General features: G+C 41.2%; 1 protein-coding gene across 1 annotated transcript in view; it reads right to left on the reverse strand.

The window, feature by feature from the left end:
- The window catches only part of LOC136872667 (uncharacterized), a 137,564-nt gene that overhangs the window by 41,731 nt on the left and 76,770 nt on the right, over nt 1-19,063 (reverse strand). The window contains exon 8 of the mRNA XM_067146479.2: nt 4,201-4,360. Within this exon, the coding sequence (XP_067002580.2) occupies nt 4,201-4,360 (160 nt within the window). The remainder of the gene's footprint in view (nt 1-4,200; nt 4,361-19,063) is intronic.

Genomic DNA, 19,063 nt, shown 5'->3' on the forward strand with positions numbered 1-19,063 from the left:
TTCGTAACAAATGGAAATGTGTTCGTGAAACGGGGCACTTTTTATCTTAACGTTCCCTCAAATATTAATTTAGTTAGTTAGTTTAGTTTAGTTTAGTTAGTTAGTTGACATTTGTTAAGTAAAATTGAACAGAGTTGAAGAAACCGGGCCTGAAGTGTTTGCTGATAAAATATTCTATTATCACAACAGTACTGTACATTTGTATTTTTTCATTACCACAAGACTTTGCAAGTACATCGACGGGAATATTAACGAACAACAAACTGTTAGTTTTATACAGAGCACATAGGAGAAGCTGCCCAGAACAGATAATCACCTGAAAATTAGTAATGGATGTCTACAAAAGAGGCAAAAACAAAAAGTCATAACCTTTGCAGACTTCAAAATGCTTATGATTGTATTCACAGATCTTCAATGATGAAGATACTAAGGAATTTTGGACTTTATGCCAAATTAATAAAAATGATAAAATGAACCCTACAAACACCAAATTCAAAGTAAATTCAGAGGAGAAATATTTGAGCCATTTACAATTAAAATAGAGTTAAGACAGGGAGATTGTTTATCGCCATTACTTTCAACTGTGGTTTAGAATATGTGATGGGGAAAGGTACAAGGAAAATCCTATGAACACAAAAATTGGAACCAAGAAAGATCAAATAAACTGCTTGTGATTTGCAGATAACTTAGTGTTACTAGCTAATAACATTCAAGAAATCACGCACCCCTCCCCTCCTCTGCCCCTCCCCGAGGAACCGCTAGCTAAGTTCAAAACCGCTCCTCTACTACCTCCTCTATCGTGTCACATGCCTCAGTGCTATAACGGTTCAGACGGCTTTGAAGTACTCGCAAGTGTATGAAATAAGTGTAGATAAGTACAAAATATTTCATTATACGGTGCTGGTCGTTTCCCATGTAATCATTTTTTACTCACATATGGTTCATAATATTATCTCCTTACTCCATATCATTGACAAGTTTACACTATGTAAACTATAGTGTACATATATGCACATAATTTGATAGAATCTGAGGATGTTCTTGCAGAATGAAACATGTCATTCCTTCTTTGTACATAATATGTGATTTTTACAGGTATGCTTATCGTGTTTTAATTTGCATTTGAAATTGTTGTGTGTCTGACAGACTGGAATGTTTTTATTACATCTAAACTAATGCAAGATTTAGAAAATAGCTGATCAAGAAAACATTTGATAATAAACAGAATAATGGGCGAGTTGGCCATGCGGTTAGGGGCTATGAGCTTTCATCCAGGAGATAGTGGGTTTGACCCCCCGCTGTCGGCAGCCCTGAAGATGGTTTTCCGTGGTATCCCATTTTATACCAGGAAAATGCTGGGGCTGTACCTTAATTAAGGCCCCAGCCGCTTCCTTCCCACTTTTACGCCTTTCCTATCCCATCATTGCCATAAAACCTATCTGTGTTGGCACGATGCAAAACAAATAGTAAAAAGTGACACGTTTTGTTCCTAAAAGCAGCACATCATTCCATACTAATTAAACTTTCTTTTTCAAGTATATTCTGTTAATACAGTAAGTAAATGTTTTCTTTTTCAAGTACCGTGTAATCTCGAATACCACCCGCAGTGGTTTTTTTTTTCTTCGAAAATATCGCTTCCAAAATTGGGTGCGGGTCTTATTTAAAAGTTTGGGAAATTTATCTTTCCGAATGCGCGTAAATCGGGCATCGTCGCCGGCGCGGCTTGGCAACAATGCTCTCTCCGCTCTCAGCATAAGCTACTTCCGCACTTGGCGTCAGTCTCACGCATGTTCTCGGAGTATCAACATGAATTCCACAAAGCGTTTGCGATCTTTCACTGTGAGTGAGAAACTGAAAGTAGTTCGGGAAGCCGAAATGATTGGAAATCGTGCCGCCGGTAGGAAATACGATATTGACGAGTCGTGTATTCGCGACTGGAGAAAGAGGAAAAATGTGCTATTAACATGTAGTGGTGATCGTAGAGCTTTATGTGGACAGAGTGTACAGTTTCCAGGAACTGAAAAAAAAACTTTATAAATATGTGACAAAGGCGGGAATTAGGATATGGTGTGTCAACTGAAATGTGTCTGCTAAAGGCATTAGAGATCGCAAAGGAACTTTCATCGGAAGGGTTTAAGGCAAGCCGAGGATGGCTTTGTAATTTTTATAAAAGAAATGGGTTGAGTGTACGAAGGAGTACCTCAATTTCACAGCGCCTTCTTGGTGCCTACGATGAGAAGTTATTGTCGTTTCAGCGTCACATAATTCGGTTGCAGAAAGAAAATGCATATTTGCTTTCCCAAATTGGCAATGCAGATCAGACGCCAGTCTACTTTGAAATGCCAGTGGACAGGATTGTGAATGTTAACGGTGTGAAAAGTGTTACCATTAGAACAGGTGGTAATGAAAAACAACGGTGTACGGTAATGTTGTGTATTCTCGCCGACCTAACCAAACTGCCGCCGTACATTGTTCTCAAGTGAAAGACGCTTTCTAAAAATCTACCCGCTGGTGTTATCGTCAGATCTCAGAACTCCAGCTGGATGGACAGTTCACTTGTGGAAGACTGGGTAAAGTGTGTCTGGCAACGTCGCCCTGGTGCATTATTCGGATAAAAGAGCTTGTTTGTTCTTGACAGTTACTGCAGCCACACAACAGACGCTGTGAAGGAACATATCAAGGATGGGGAAACCGACCTAGCACTAATTCCGGGCTGGATGACGTCTATGCTACAGCCGCTGGATGTCTGCGTGAACCTTCCATTTAAAGCAGACTTGAAACAGCTCCATACAGAATGGATGGCGGCTGATACACACAGACGCCAACTGGTCGCATTCAGCGCCCGGATGTTCAGCTGCTGTGTTTGTGGATTTTGACGGCATGGAATCGTATCCCTGGAGACCTCATACGGAAGAGCTTCAGGAAATGCTATGGATGGCAGCGATGACGACATTTTGTGGAAAGGTGATGGTGATGAAAGTTTTGATGATGAAAGTTTTGATGATGAAAGTTTTGATGATGAATGAACTCATTGATATCGTTTTGGAAATGTTTGTTTAGGTACCTTTATTTGTATTTTCTAATCATTTGATGTGTGTTAGTCAAGATTGTAAATAATATTGACTTCACTTTTTTTAAAAAAATTTGTTCATTCAAAATAAGGGTGCAGGTCTTATTCGGTGGTGGGTGGTATTCGAGATTATACGGTATTTTCTAATATGGTATTATTAATATTTCAATATTTTTGACAGAAAGGAAAACTTAAAGGTTACAGTAAACTGTAACAGGCAATAGAATTTAAGAACATGTATGAGATTAACTGCAATTGTGATTTTAAAAAGATGCATCCATAAAATATTTAACATTGGCTGTAAAATAACATAACTCTTGAAATGTTGATGAACCTAGACTGTTAAAATAATTAATCTGGAAATTTCATATTTAATTTCCAACAAATCTCACTGATGAGTCATGACCATATTTAAGTTCATTTTTCACTGAAGTTGATATGTACTGTGTACTATCCATTCATAATGTGCAGAATCTAGACTTTGGTATTCAAAATACAATGCTGTGTTACGATCGAACGACTACATTTTACACCAATTTGAAGATTTGAGTTGACTCTTGTCCACTGCATCCTGCAAGTTCTTGTGAATTTAACCACAGATGTGTAAAGAAAGTGTAAACTCAAAAATGTTCTGCCTGAAACTAGTCAATACAGAAATAACAGGAGTGACTATAGATACCTATATTCCTTTTTAGAGATAAAATTATTAAAGCAAGATACAAGAAAGAAAAGAGCAAAATAAAAGTAAGCAGAAATAAATTATTTAAAAACTGTGTGTAGGGGGAAACCACAAGTGGATAAACACACAGAAGCATGCTCAATTCTACCACACAAAAGAAAGAACTGCTTTTCAGTAACTACTTTGCAACTCAAATCCTTCTCTTGGTACCAAAAGCTAGAGCACATTTAAATGAACAAACAGCATCTTTTACAGGTACACAAAAGAGAGATTTTTTTTTTTGAACTGTGCATCTCTTAGAAGAAAACACTGGTTAAATTTTTCAGTTTTCTCTATTGGGCCATGTGGTTTCATCACATTTCGTTTAGATTTTAATTTATTCTTGAAATACACTGGGAATAAATAACCAGTGCTTACTCCATCATCAGAGAAAATGAGACAAAGATCTTACCATCTCGAACATCTCCAGCTTCTATCTCTGTAACTCCGTTAGCCATGCAATCAAGACCTTCATTCTCCGAGCGAGACTTAGCACCAATATCATAAGGCTTTGTTTTCCAACCACCACGTACAAAATTGTTCAGATTGGCACTAGGATCACTAAGGCGGCGCTGTAAGAAAGGAAAAAAACACATCAACTTAGTGTGAATAGTGAGAGCGAGTGGTTATAGTGAACTCAAATATTTTAGGTTTAAGGCATGAGATGTTTAAAAAATTGAATTAGTAGTATAGCAGTGGGGGCTGAACGTGGACTTAATCTCTAAGGTTCCAAGCAATAACACATTTAGTTCTACGCCAGCTCAGAGTTTATTTTGACAGAATGGTAACTTTCGGTCATGCATATACAATAATTAATAAAATCATAAATTCTCAAATGTGAGTAGTATTTGACATACAGTAAAACCTTGATTATCCGTCCCTCGATTAACCGTTCTGTGGATTACCCGTCGCCAAAAAAAAATTCTCTAATTTAAAAAAAATGTACAGTCGTTCCAAAACTGAACGAGCGTACTCTTGATGTCAGTAATAATAATGTTATTGGTTTTTGTCCCACTAACCACTTTGACAGTTTTTGGAGACGCCGAGGTGCCGAAATTTTGTCTCGCAAGAGTTCTTTTACGTGTTAGTAAATCTATCGACACGGGGCTGACGTATTTGAGCACCTTCAAATACCACGGGACTGAGCTAGGATCGAACCTGCCAAGTTGGGGTCAAAAGGCCATCGCCTCAATTGCCTGAGCCACTCAGCTCTGCTCTTGACGTCAAGGTGTCTTGATACAGTATTCTGTTTTGGAGCGACTTTAGATTGACTCTCCGACTCCTGAGTCCACGATTATAACTTACAGTAACTACTGTATGTACATGCGCATAGACCGGCAATCGGTATTGGAGACATCATACATTTTTTTACTACGTAATTTTATGTTGTGTAGAATTATTTAACTTTTAACTGTTACGAAAGAAGAAGGATGCTATTCAAATTCAACAGTCATAAACTTTATTATCCATTCCATTGTTGACGAATAATTTACTGTAACGTGCCCTCTCCCAGTCCACGGAGCGTAGAGTACGGTATGCTATGCTGGTCATTTCTATTTCAGAATGATACCTACAACTTATTTGGTAGTTTAACATCTCCGAGTATCGTACGTAGATCTTTCATATCGTTCTCTGTCAGGGTTAAATATTTTCACCACAGGCTACTGTATCGTAAATATTTCACAATGCACAGGAATTAAAAAACAGCTTAGCAGTCCGTCATAGTCAACCTCCGCTATTAGTAGACAGGTATGCTACATTCTGTACTGTAGTGCAAAGTAAGGAAATGTGGGAGTGACAGATAAAGTTGAACATTTATTTTCTATTCTAACAGCCAAGAAATGTCGAGATCGAAATCTGAAGTAAAAAGAAAACGTGTGTAGTTTTAACCATACAAAATAGTTAATATAATCAAACGGCTAAAGAAAGGTGAACTAGTCTTAAATTTAAGATCAGAGTTCGGTGTGGGTGTGACAACAGTGTGGGACCTATTGAAGAATAAAGACAAAGTGTCACAGTTTGCAGCGAGTTCTGACAGTTCACATGGACTCGCTAAAAGAAGAACAATGAAGGCATCATCTTTAAAAGAACTGCTGCTTTATTCACGTGGTTTCAGCAAAAGAGAGGTGAAGGTGTACCTATTAGTGGTCCTATGATAACAAGGCAGGCACAAATTTTTCACGAAAAGATGGGGCTCTCAGGGTCCTCACCAGCGTCCAATGGTTGGCTACAGAGATTTAAGGACAGACATGGCATTCGAGAATTAAACATCGTAGGAGAAAAACTAAGTGGTGACAGCAGTGCAGCAGAAAACTTTAGATACGAGTTTAAGCGCATAATTGAGAGATACAATTTCGTTCCAAGTCAAAAGTACAATGCGGATGAAACTGGACTTTATTGGAAGTGCGTACCCAGTAAAACACTAGCAGCTGCTGAAGAGAAATCAGCTCTAGGTTACATATAGAGTTAAGAGCACGTTACCATCTTGTGCTGTGCGAACACTAGTGGCGACCATAAATTAAAATTAGCTGTTGTTGGTAAAGCAAAAAATCCATGTTCTTTCAAAGGAACATAGACGAACTATTTCCCAGTAGATTATCATAACAAATCTGCATGGATGACACGCAATATTTTCAAGGCTTGGTTCCATAATAAGTTAGTTCCGCGGGTTCAAGATTTCTTGGCGTCCAAAGGCTTGTCATTAAAAGCCGTCCTTTTTCTTGATAATGCACCCTCTCACCCTGTTGATACAGAGTTGAAATCAGAGGATGGAAACATTTTTGTTTCCTATTTGCTACCTAATGTAACTTCATTAATTCAGCCGATGGACCAAGGCGTCATCGCAACCTTTAAAGCGCATTACAAGTGGGAATTGCTAGGCCTCTTACCTTCCGAAGAAATGTTGATGGTTGAGTTCTGAAGAAAACTATCTTAAAGAAGCGCTTTATCTTGTCTAGAAATCATGGGATCCAGTAACCACTCAGAACATCACTCTATCGTGGAGAAAATTGTATGTTGATGTCGAAGAGCTCGCCAATAATTTTCATGGGTTCACTGATGAAGATGAAAATGAGGGATTGATGATCAAAGATATCCTGAAGACTATTGAAAATAACATTCATTTCGGAGAAGTAGATGAAAGTAACATTGAGGAGTGGCTTCATGCTGATGACGTATTGCCTGAGCATCACATTTTAACTGATGACTAAATAGTAAATAAAAACGCAAATGGGAACTCGGCGGTCAGCTGCGAAGTGAGGAGTGAAAGTGAGGGGGATGGGGAAGAAGAGGGCGTCACAAACAATCGCGCATCCCTTCAGACCGCACTGGAGTCGGCTGAAAAGTTAATGGAATTCTTGGAGCAAGGGGACGATAGGGATTTTACAGACATTTTTGTAATTAAAAAGCTCAGAATGGACATAAAGAAAATAAGTTGTAGGAGAGTGAAAAAAAAAGTAACAGATTTTTTTAAAGCAGCTTAAATGACACTAGGGAAATTAATTATTTACAGTCTGCTGGTAATTTACGTGAATATTTAGTATGTATTGTTGTACCTTTGACTACATTTGGTGTTAAAGAGGGTATAATGCACTGCATTTCAAGGTTATATGGTATGTATTTTATGTACTTTAAAGTCCATTAAAATGAGTAGTATGGATTATCCATTTTTTAAAAATTGAACTTCCCACCCCTTCCCAGGCATTAGAATGGATAATCTAGGGTTTACTGTACAATAACTTCAGGGTGTGGGTGTGTAAGTTTTCAAAACAATCCCCTTGGTAAAGTCCTGGGTTCCTAGAATGGATAAAAAATATGGCATTTTTCAATGACATATTTTCACGGAAGCATTTCCTGCAGATCTCTGGATGGTGCGTATCAATAAACCAACCCTCAATGCTCAAGCATATTCCACCAGAGGTAGTAAAATAAAAACCTTAGTAGATTACATTGATCTGGGCAGGGTACTGGTCATTCTCCCCAGTTGTATCCCCCGACCCAATGCCTCACACTCCAGGACAATGCCCTTGAGGCGGTAGAGATGAGATCCCTTGCTCAGTCTGAGGGAAAAACCAACCCTGGAGGGTAAGCAGATTAAGAAAGAAAGAAAGAAAGAAAGAAAGAAAGAAAGAAAGAAAGAAAGATTACATTGATATGCAATGGAGGAAAGCACATGTACTGAAACAGTACATTGGTAGAAATATTCTCACATGCATATTTATTACTCAGTCACAATTTCTCGAAGTATTACATTAGAGGGAAAAAAAACCCCTGAAAAATTTGACAGGCTTCTCAAAGTTTTGACCTAACTTTACACTACTATGTGCAATGAAAATGAATTGTGGCAAATAAGCATTGTGAACTTCATGCGTACTTCAATTGGCTACTTGTTGCCTGGCAACCGCATCAGCTCTTTCGTTATCAGATCTAGAGTCACCATTATTGTCACTTTCATTGCTAGAGTCACTTGAATTAGCAGGTAAACTTTCATTCACACTAAAGGCACTAACATGCTAGGGGCTTTACGTCGCACCGACACAGATAGGTCTTATGGCGACGATGGGATAGGAAAGGCCTAGGAGTTGGAAGGAAGCGGCCGTGGCCTTAATTAAGGTACAGCCCCAGCATTTGCCTGGTGTGAAAATGGGAAACCACGGAAAACCATCTTCAGGGCTGCCGATAGTGGGATTCGAACCTACTATCTCCCGGATGCAAGCTCACAGCTGCGCGCCTCTACGGTACTAACATGAGACTCCTCGCTATCACTCAATTCATTCAGTAAGTCGCTAATCTCATCCGTGCACATTCGCTTGCTACCACAGCCCGACATTTCAACGGATCGCTTGTGACATAACACCAATGACGAAACATAAAACTATCAAACGACTAAAAACAATCGATTTATAATGTGCATGGATGTAGCTCAAGCTTTCCACTACACAAGACTGCAGCATAAACAATCAAATTGACATAATAAGGTAGTAAAATTCATATATCCGACACAGGAGTGCAACAGAAATGTTTGGCAGGCCGCTCCTGACACAGGAGCGCGAATGGTTAAATGGCTTCAGAGTATCATTCATCTCAGTGACTTCAAAAACTATGAATTTGACACTAACATTGGTAGTTTTCAATTATTTATATATGTTAACCCCTCGTACCCTCACAGATAGTAAGTCATAAGTGTACCAAGTTTGGTTTGCGAGTTATGCTGGAACACACACACATGAATCTATAATCTGTCATTTTGGACATTTTCTTTTCCACCCTATCACAACCCCCATGTTACTGGGGGGTCTGAACTTTGATTTAAACAGCAACAGGAGTATCACTATTCATGCTAGCAACCCCAAAAAGAATGGATTCGACATTAATATTAATAGTTCTCCATTATATTTATGTCACTCCCTCCTCTAGGGGTGCCATGAGTCTTATCCCACAGTATTTTTTTCAGATAGTAAGTCATATGTGTACCAAGTTTGATCATCTGGAAAAAAAAAAACCAACCCACAAACATACAGACATCCCCACTTTCCTCGGTCATTTTTAACATTTTCTTTTCTATCCCTTCTCAACCCCCACGCTGATGGGGGCTGAACTTTGAACTGAACACCATTCACAGTGTCGCTGGTTATCTCAGAGACCCCATAAACTATGCATTCAACACTACTATTGGTCATTCTAGATTATTTTTACATCATTGCTTCTCCACATACATCCCTACAAGTGCTAGGGGTGACTTACCACCACAGTATTTTTTTTCAAGGTAAGTCACATGTGTGTCAAGTCTGGTTGAAATCTACAATGGAACATATTTCTCTCCATAATATTGGTCATTTTGAACATTTATTTTTCCATCCATTCTCAACCTCCATGCCGATGGGGGCTGAACTTCTACTTAAATGGCATCCGGAGTGTCACTATTCATCTCACTGCCCCCAAAAACTATGCATTCGGGAATATTTTCAATTATTTTTACATGTCACCCCTTCCCTACCACAGTATTCTTTTCCGGATAATAAGTAATGTGTACCAAATTTTGTTGTAATTGGGAAACCGATGTAGGAGGAGATGTGGAACATACAATGACATATACAAAATAATATATAGATAGTATAGATCAGTCACAATTCCTCACTTCACATATGAAAATGCATAGTAGAAATAAGTTTCTGAAGACTGTTGTGTAGTATGTGGCATTGTATGGAAGTGAAACATGGAAAATAACTCTTAAAGAAAATAAAACCCTTTTAAAGGTCCCATTACATAAAACTATTGAAAGTTACACGGGTCGATGGTTCAAAAATTAAAGGATACTGAAATAATTTTTAGACAGGAGAATGATTTGGCAAAAATTAACCAGAAGAAGAGAAAAACTGATGGAACATACCATGAAGCACCCATGATGTATTTGGTTTGTTCTGGAGGGAAAGTTAAGTCAGTCTTAGAATCTAGGTGGGGTGCCTAGCCTAGATGGTAAAGGAGTACTCAATTCACCCGTATGAAAGTGGGTTCAAAACCCTGTGCTAGGAAGTAGAAAAAGTTAGAAAGAAGATTTCTGGAGACACACATTCAATCAGCCTACACCAGAAAAGAGTATGATGTTAATTTCTAGGGAAAAGGCGAATCAGTATTTCATTCAGTGCTGAGGTTATGGAGACTTGACCTTCCACTCCTGTACAGAAAAGGCTAGGCGTGGCTTTGCTTAGAATCTGTCATGTAGATCTCAACTCTGCTGGAAGATGGCTGGACTGTCAGAATGTTGAAATGGTAAAGGCTGAAACTACATCAACCACTACTCATATTATTAATTTCCTTCACACAATATACTATAAATTGGTTGAGCGCCAGTTGCTGTAATAAGCAACAAAATTCAGACAGCATGCCTCTTATCTTGATTATTCTCAAGGCGTGGGATAATAAAACTCACACACTTGGCAATATACAGGAAAATGGATCAGGACAATACAAGATTATGGTTGCATTTCCACAACTAAGGATTGTACTTGGAAATAGAATCACTTATTATTATTGAAAGAAAAGAAAACTGAATTCATGACTATAGAGTTTACATCACAACGAACTTTCATTGCTGTACTTTAATTTAAAACTATAAAAATACCCTGTGAGATTTGTTGTTACGTAAAACTTACTCTAAATTTAAAAATCTATAGGCATTCTGTGTGAATTACATTGTGAGATCGCCAGTGATTAAATTCTTCTCATGTTGAAAAATGAAAACCTACAACCTGTTTTCCAGTCATTGACCAGGTCAGGGATGGAATGTGGCGTGTACTGACCTCCCAGGGACTCGAACCGGCGGACTGCCAGGTGGAAGGCAGCCGGGGTTCGCAGCCGAGTCTCGGGCTCAAGGTGTCAGAGGAGATTAATTAGTGTTAGAATGATGATCAATGACAGGAGACACCTTGTAGTATTAAGGTAATTGAATAATAATTATAGTCAGATTTAGTTACTATAAGAAAAGGGAAATATTTCAAGAAGTTACATGTAGTGGAGAGAGCTTGCAAAGTGCGCTTACAAAATTTGTTGACCAAGAGCAGAGACTTGTTGATCACAACAGGATATTTACTATGTATCAACAAACAAAGTTAGTATGCGGGCCAGGCGGCCTGCCTGGTGCCCGACAAAGGAACAAAGCAGAGTACAAGGCCAGTCAGGGCCAGTACAGATGCACTTTAGGAAAACAAGGAAAGATGAGGACAAAGTAAGACAGAAGACAGTAGTGCCTAGGTAGCAGCACTTACTGTGACAACTATTGAGAATAGCTACTTGAAGGCACCACGGACTGGATGAACAGTTTGGTAATGCCCGTAAGACCCAACCCCTTGGTAGGAGGTAGGGATAGAACTTTGAGTTCAGGAGCGGAGATATAACCCCTGGCCAAGATGGTGCAGGGCCTTCTTCCAGCCAGTAGTTCGTACTTGCCAGAACGAGATTCTTTTCGAGCATAGCCCAAGTGCCGCAGGGCAAGATTCAGAGAGACGCGTAGTAGAACAGTAGGCGCGTGAAACAAGCTCGCTCTCTCTTTAGATCATCACATTCAGACTTGTAAATATACTGTACATAGTAGTTTTAGTTGTCCTCAGTAATAAAGGACAGGGAAATAACTTCTTTTATTCCGGGAGTTGCGGGACGAGTCATACCTACAAATTACCTCCCTACATTCCGCTCGGCAGGACAGGTAATACTTCAACATCCAACGGCCTGGTGACCAACCTACGAGATCGTCTCACTGGACAGGTAGGTCACGACAGGCACGTATAAAAATTTGGTGTCAGGTAGTGCAGGGTCCCGAGTTCGATCCTCGAACAGTGTCAACTCACCGAAATAACGTGAGAGAACCGCGACTTCGTAGAAGACTGTCCGCAAGAGAACCGCGACTTCGCAGAAGATTTCCGTGTGAGAAAATCGTGACTTCGCAGAAGATTGTCCGAACCGCGCTACCGCGTAGTTTCATTCATGTGCCGCGCATCGCAGAAGAGGAGCATCACTACCGCAGCCTACTAAGCCAGCCCAAAAGAGGGGTAGCAGTCCAGTAGCAGACAACGCCATCCGGTGGAGACGCAGCACTACAGCCGACTACTCATCCAGCTCAACAGTGAAGCAGCACTGAAGAATTAAGGTAGGCTGAATATTTATTTCAAATGGCACGACAGAATAGTTCAGTACCAGCAGACCAAGGCACTGAGATGCTTGACAAGGTGGAATCAGTAAGTATGAGTGGGCCTTTTGTGACAGTAGTACAAGGACATCGCCTCATTGGACGAGAGTTTGATGGCAGTCAACCAGATAGATTGCACGAGTTCATAGTTAATGTAGATGCTGCTGTTCGTATGATAAAGGATGAAGATCAAGTGTTGTTTTTCAAGTACATTTTAACTAAGATTACGGGCAGAGCCCAAGATAAGTTGTTGTATAGACGTGATATACATAATTGGGAGAAAGCCAAGCGGGCATTGACAGAATATTATGGCCAACAAGGCACGTTAGATCTGTATATTTGTCAAATGTTCCAAACAGCGCAGGACCCGCGAGAGACGGTCGCACTTTGGGCGCGCAAGATAGAAACATTGTCAGCTTCTTTTAGAGAGGCAATACTTGAAGGCGAATCAGAGGAAGATCGCGATGCACAGTTGCAAATAAAAAGAAAAATATGTGTTGCTAGTTTCATACAAGGGTTAGCCAACCCTAGAATACAAGCTAGGGTACAGTCAGAAAAGGGCATCACTTTTGAGAAAGCAGTTGCACTCGCACAACAGGAAGAAACCGTAATCATGTCAAAGAAGGCACGAGAAGGCCTACAACACAAACATAGTTCAGGGTTTAGCAAGCGCAGACCACAACAGGAGCGCAGTGCAGCACCAAAGTGGCATACTAAGCCAACACATGCTAGGGAGCACAATGCAGCACCACAGTGGCATACTAAGCCAACACATGCTAGTGTTAGGGTGGTTTGCTATAATTGTAACAAAGAAGGCCACATAGCAAAGAACTGTAAGAACACGGGAACGCAAGGGGCTCACACCGCACAGACCGCTAGTTCCTATACAGCTACAGGGGGCACATCCAGTAAATTAAAATGTCGCTATTGTGGGAAAACAGGGCACATGGAACGTGAATGTAGAAAGAAACAAAGGGATAAGGAAACAGAGGTACGAGACATGGTGCGCATAGTACGTATACAACCAAACCCAGTGGCAAAGGAAAACAGAACTTGTTATCGTTGCGGCCGAAAAGGGCACATACAGGTGAATTGTCGACAATGTGCATGCACACAAGGTGCACACAATCAAGGTGTACACACTCAAGGTGCACGCACACAAGGTGCACACACACAAGGTGCACACACTCAAGGTGCACGCACACAAGGTGCACACACTCCGGTGATGCGAATGGATAACCGTAGGTGCTATTTGTGTGGCCAACAGGGCCACATTCAGAGAAATTGTCGAAAAGCCCAAGGCAAGTCCACGGGCAACAGGGCCATAAAAGGCCAAACTCAGGGTGATCGCATAGGGGGCAAGGCAGTAAGATACCGAGCCCAATGCGAACATTGTGATAGGTGGTCACATCGAACCCAAGACTGTTGGTTCAAAAAGAAGGGCGGCAGTACGCACGCCACAAAAGCCTCCGTGGCTCAGGCGGCAAACTAGAACGGGCCCGTAGCAAGGGGACAGTTACGGAGGCCCGCAGATCAGAAGGTCCCAAGAATTCTGACGTAGAAGACACGGTGCTGAATCAGGTTGCAAACCAAGGAAGACCGTTGAGATTTCTGATAGATACTGGGTCCGATGTCAGCCTAGTAAAGAGGCAATCGGTACCCAAGGAATGCATGACTGACGGGAGCAAATCAATTGAATTAGCGGGTGTAAGGGAATAATTTACACTCAAGGTACTGTACGTTTTGCCATAGGAAACACAAGTCACACATTTCATGTGGTAGGGAGTGATTTCCAATTAACACAGGATGGTATAGTTGGGCGAGACATCCTGACAGATAGCGTGATCGACTATAAGGAAGGTCATGTCACCATAAGAGGGCGACAATACCCTATGGGGGCGCGAGAGACAAAGGTGATCCGTCTCGAATCAAGGACCCAGAAGGTCGTTGTTCTAGAAGTAGATCGGAATCTACCCTTAGGAATTATTGAGAAGGAAGAGGTGATACCAGGGGTGTACCTCGCAGGGTGCCTAACCAAATCAGAGCGCCACGAAGCAGTGTTTAGCATGATGAATACCACTGAAAAGGCGGTGACTTTACACAGTCCACGAGTGCACATACAGGAGGTAGATAAGACCTGCCTAGCACAAGTGCGAAAGGTAGAGCAGAACAGTAGAGTGGCGAACGGAGAACCGGCCACCCAGAAGCCCCGATCACAACGGGTGACTGTTTGCGAGTTGATCACCTCACGCAAGTAGATAAGGAAGGGATATACGCTATCTGTGCTGAGTACAATGATATCTTCCATCTTGAGGGAGATAAACTAACTCACACTGACGTACTACAGCATGAGATCCTTACACCCCAAGATCAACCTCCAATCAATGTACGACTGTATAGACTTCCCGAAGCACAGAAAGGGGAAATACAAGCTCAGATAGACAAGATGCTAAGTGATGAGATTATCACACCTAGCACATCAGGCTGGAATGCGCCATTACTTTTAATTCCCAAGAAATTAGACGCCTCAGGGAAACAAAAATGGCGGGTCGTGATCGATTTTAGAAAATTGAACGAGATAACAATAGGAACCAGTTATCCCCTGCCATTAATTTCAGAACTGCTAGACGCCCTTGGCAAGGCGAGATATTTTTCGACCTTAGATCTCGCGAGTGGCTATCACCAGGTGTTACTGAAGCCTGAAGACAAGCCAAAGACGGCATTCTCTGCGCTAGGGCGCAAGTACGAATTCAGGAAAATGCCCATGGGGCTGAAAGACGCGCCGGCCACGTTTACGAGGCTGATGAACAATGTGCTCACAGGGTTAACAGGTATAAAATGTCTGTGTTACCTGGATGACGTAATTGTGTACGGGAGTTCAATTCAGGAGCACAACGCGAAGCTAAGAGACGTATTTCAAAGGCTGAGAGAGAACACGTTGAAACTCCAGCCAGATAAATGTGAATTCCTAATAACCGAAGTAGTGTCCCTAGGGCATGTAATCACTGACGAAGGTGTCTTACCAGACCCACGTAAAGTACAGGCCGTTAAGGACTTTCCGAGGCCGACCACTAGATCAAGCAGTTCTGCGGACTGAGTGGGTACTATAGGAAGTTCATACCTAACTACAGCAAAATCGCGAAACCGCTGTATCAGTTAGTGAAGAAGGACGTTCCCTTTGTATGGGGAGACGATCAGGAACAAGCGTTCCAGACACTAAAGCAAAAGTTAATTGAGGAACCTATATTGCAATATCCGGACTTTGAAAAACCATTCGTTGTTACCACTGATGCGAGCAACGAAGCGGTTGGGGCAGTATTGTCACAAGGATCTATCGGAAAAGACCTTCGAATTGCCTATGCAAGTAGAACGCTTAATAAAGCAGAAATGAATTACAGCGTAACTGAGAAAGAATTGTTGGCAATAGTGTGGGCAGTAAAGTATTTCAGACCATATTTGTCTGGTAGAAAATTCACTGTTGTGACAGACCATAAGCCGTTGAAGTGGGTCTTCAACGTGCAAGATCCGTCTTCACGCCTGCTAAAGTTCAGGCTGAAGCTGGCGGAATACGACTTCGACGTCGTATATAAGCAGGGCAAACAGAACTGCAATGCAGATGCCCTGAGTAGGAATCCCACTGAACCCAAGTGCCAAGCGCGAGTGGTTAACTCGGCTCAGCACAGGTCTCGCTCAGAGACAACAGTAGAAACTCAAGCCTCAGACGAGAATAGAGAGGAGGTACTGTCTTCAAAACCTGAGGACGCTACGGCAGAGGGAATTGAAGCGGACGGTAGCGAGGTTTCCGAGGACGCTAACACAGAGGAGATTTCGCTCGAAGGTAGCTTATCTGAGGAAGAGAACGAATTAGGCGAAGCTGTAAAGCTAGCCATTTTGAAGGAATGTCATGATTCTTTGGTGGGAGGCCACCAAGGAATAGCGCGCACGTACGCCAGGGTACGTGAACGAATTCAGTGGAAGGGCATGAAAGGGGACATTGAGCGCTATGTACGCACATGTCCCTCTTGCCAAAAGAATAAAGGGACCAGACCAGATGTCAGGGCTCCCATGAGAATTACGGATACCCCGAACACAGTCTTTGAGAAAATATCCCTAGACGTAGTAGGACCTCTTCTGTTGACAGAGGCAGGAAATATGTACATTCTGACATGCCAAGATCAGCTGTCGAAGTACCTAGTAGCGAGTGCCATGCCTAATCAAGAGGCAGAAACTGTGGCACGGACGCTAGTCAATAATGTAATAAATATCTACGGGATGTCAGAGCAGATTCTCACTGACCAGGGCAGTAATTTCATGAGTGATGTGTTTAAGACGCTGTGTAAAACGCTGCGCATACAGAAAACACACACTACGGCCTTCAGGCCACAGTCGAACGGTAGTATAGAAAGATCCCACAAGGTGCTCACGGAGTACCTAAGGCATTATGTCTGCTCAGGAGAGCAAAATGACTGGGATAAGTATTTGCCCACAGCTAGCTTTGTGTATAACACCACGAAGAGCACAAGTACAGGGTTCACACCCTACGAATTAATTTTTGGAAGGAAGGCAAATATCCTAGGTGTGCTGCAAAAGCCACCTGAGATGAGTTACAACGAACACCAGAACGTGGTGGAGGAACTGACGGCACAGCTTAGGCGAAACCACGAGGCCGCCAGAAAGACCTTAATAGAGCGAAAAGAATTAGAGAAAGAGCATTATGACAAAAAGCAGAATGAAATCACCTTTCAGGTAGGTGATAAGGTTCTTTTGCGCAATGACGCATTGCGAAGAGGAAAATCCAGAAAGCTAAGCCCACCATTCGAAGGTCCTTACGAGATAGTAGATATTTCAGGGGTGAACTGCACCCTACTGATGAACAAGAAAGGAAAAAGGGTTAAAGTACATAAAAACCGACTGAAATTGTATTTGTAGATAAGTGAAGTGAGAACTGGGAAGCGAATGTATTCACAGATAGAAGGGTAACACATATCCTGTCTTTACCTCGCAGGTAGACAACAGATATGGAGCGAATGCTAGGATTGTTGTCCATCGTAGTAGCAGTGATAGTCGTGACATCACACCGCTACAGAATAGCCGGAGAAGTACTGGATGTCAAGGTGACACCATATGAGAGTACTCCAGGGGCATACTTCGACAATCAGGGTGAGATTCAGTTATACCATACGGAATGGACAATAGTTACCTATGTAAACCTGAATAAATTAAGTGATGTATTTTCAAATGTTAAGAAACACATACACTGGACTCAATTAATATGTACACAATTAGAAAGAAGTACTAATCTAACATGTCAACAGGATGTTAAAATGCTCAATGCACAATTAGAGAGAATTAAGGAATCGAGGGAATTAATTACGAGGATTACTAAACCAATAGGGGAAACGGAAAACATTAGGCGAAAACGAGGCCTAATTAACGCAGTAGGTTCCATCGCAAAGGCGTTATTTGGAACATTAAGTCAAGATGATGCAGATAAATACGAGTCAAAAATTAGTGAGTTAGAGCAGGAACAGCTTTCAATTATGAAAATTGCAAAAGACCAGATGATAGTAGTAAAATCAACATTGCAATCTATGAACAGCACCATTTACGATGTCACAGCCAATGAGCAGAGATTAACTCAAAACATTGCAGAAATGAGATCTTATCTTGTTAATAGCACGCTTCAGATTACAGAAGCACTTAAGCAAGTAGAATTAGAAAACTCAGTGAATAGGCATTTAATTGAGATTGAAGGCCTTCTCATACAACTGTATGAGCATTACAGTGTTGTATTATCAGGTATAATGAATGCTCCGGTAGGAGTCATTCAGGTGCAAATCTCACCAGATGATATCATTAAAGGTTATAGGAAAGCTCAGGGAGATTTCCCTAAAGGATTGTCCCTGCCATTTGATTTAAAATCAGCTTACGGCTACTTGATTTACAAGGTAGCCACAGTGGAAGTGTTCGCTAACAAAAATTATCTAGTGTACGTCATCAAGACACCCCTTACAGATAGGGTAACTTATACAATGTATCACATGATTCCATTCCCCACGTATATGAAGAGTAATCCACACCATTCTGTTTATCTTCAAGAGACCAAGGACTATATCCTTATGGACAAAGAGAAACAAACTTATGTTCAGTTAGATAAAGATCAGGTAAATCAATGTAAGGTCGTAACACCCAGTTGGAAACTATGTCATGTTAAATTCCCTATTAATACAGTGTACACTCAAAAGAGTAGCGTGATCCAGCTAATTATTGGAGTTAGTCAAATTCCAGATAATTGTGATAAAAGAGTACTTCCCGTTCAACAGCTCATGTGGATACCTATCAGAGCTAACAGATATATATACGTATCCCCAGAAGAAGTTAAGGTAACATGCATGTGTAAGGATACCACTAGTGATATCAGGTTAACAGGCACTGGTATTCTTGTTTTAAGTGCGGGTTGCACAGTATATGGACCACATAGTAAAATACAAGGTGTAGGTGAAGTGAACACTACACAAAGTAAAGACTTTGTACCAGAAGTCACACTTGATTATGACTGTTGTGAACAGATAGGTAGTGAAATAAAGTTAGAACA

Source organism: Anabrus simplex, chromosome 4 (genome assembly GCF_040414725.1).
Source record: "Anabrus simplex isolate iqAnaSimp1 chromosome 4, ASM4041472v1, whole genome shotgun sequence".
Classification (NCBI taxonomy): Eukaryota; Metazoa; Arthropoda; class Insecta; order Orthoptera; family Tettigoniidae; genus Anabrus; species Anabrus simplex.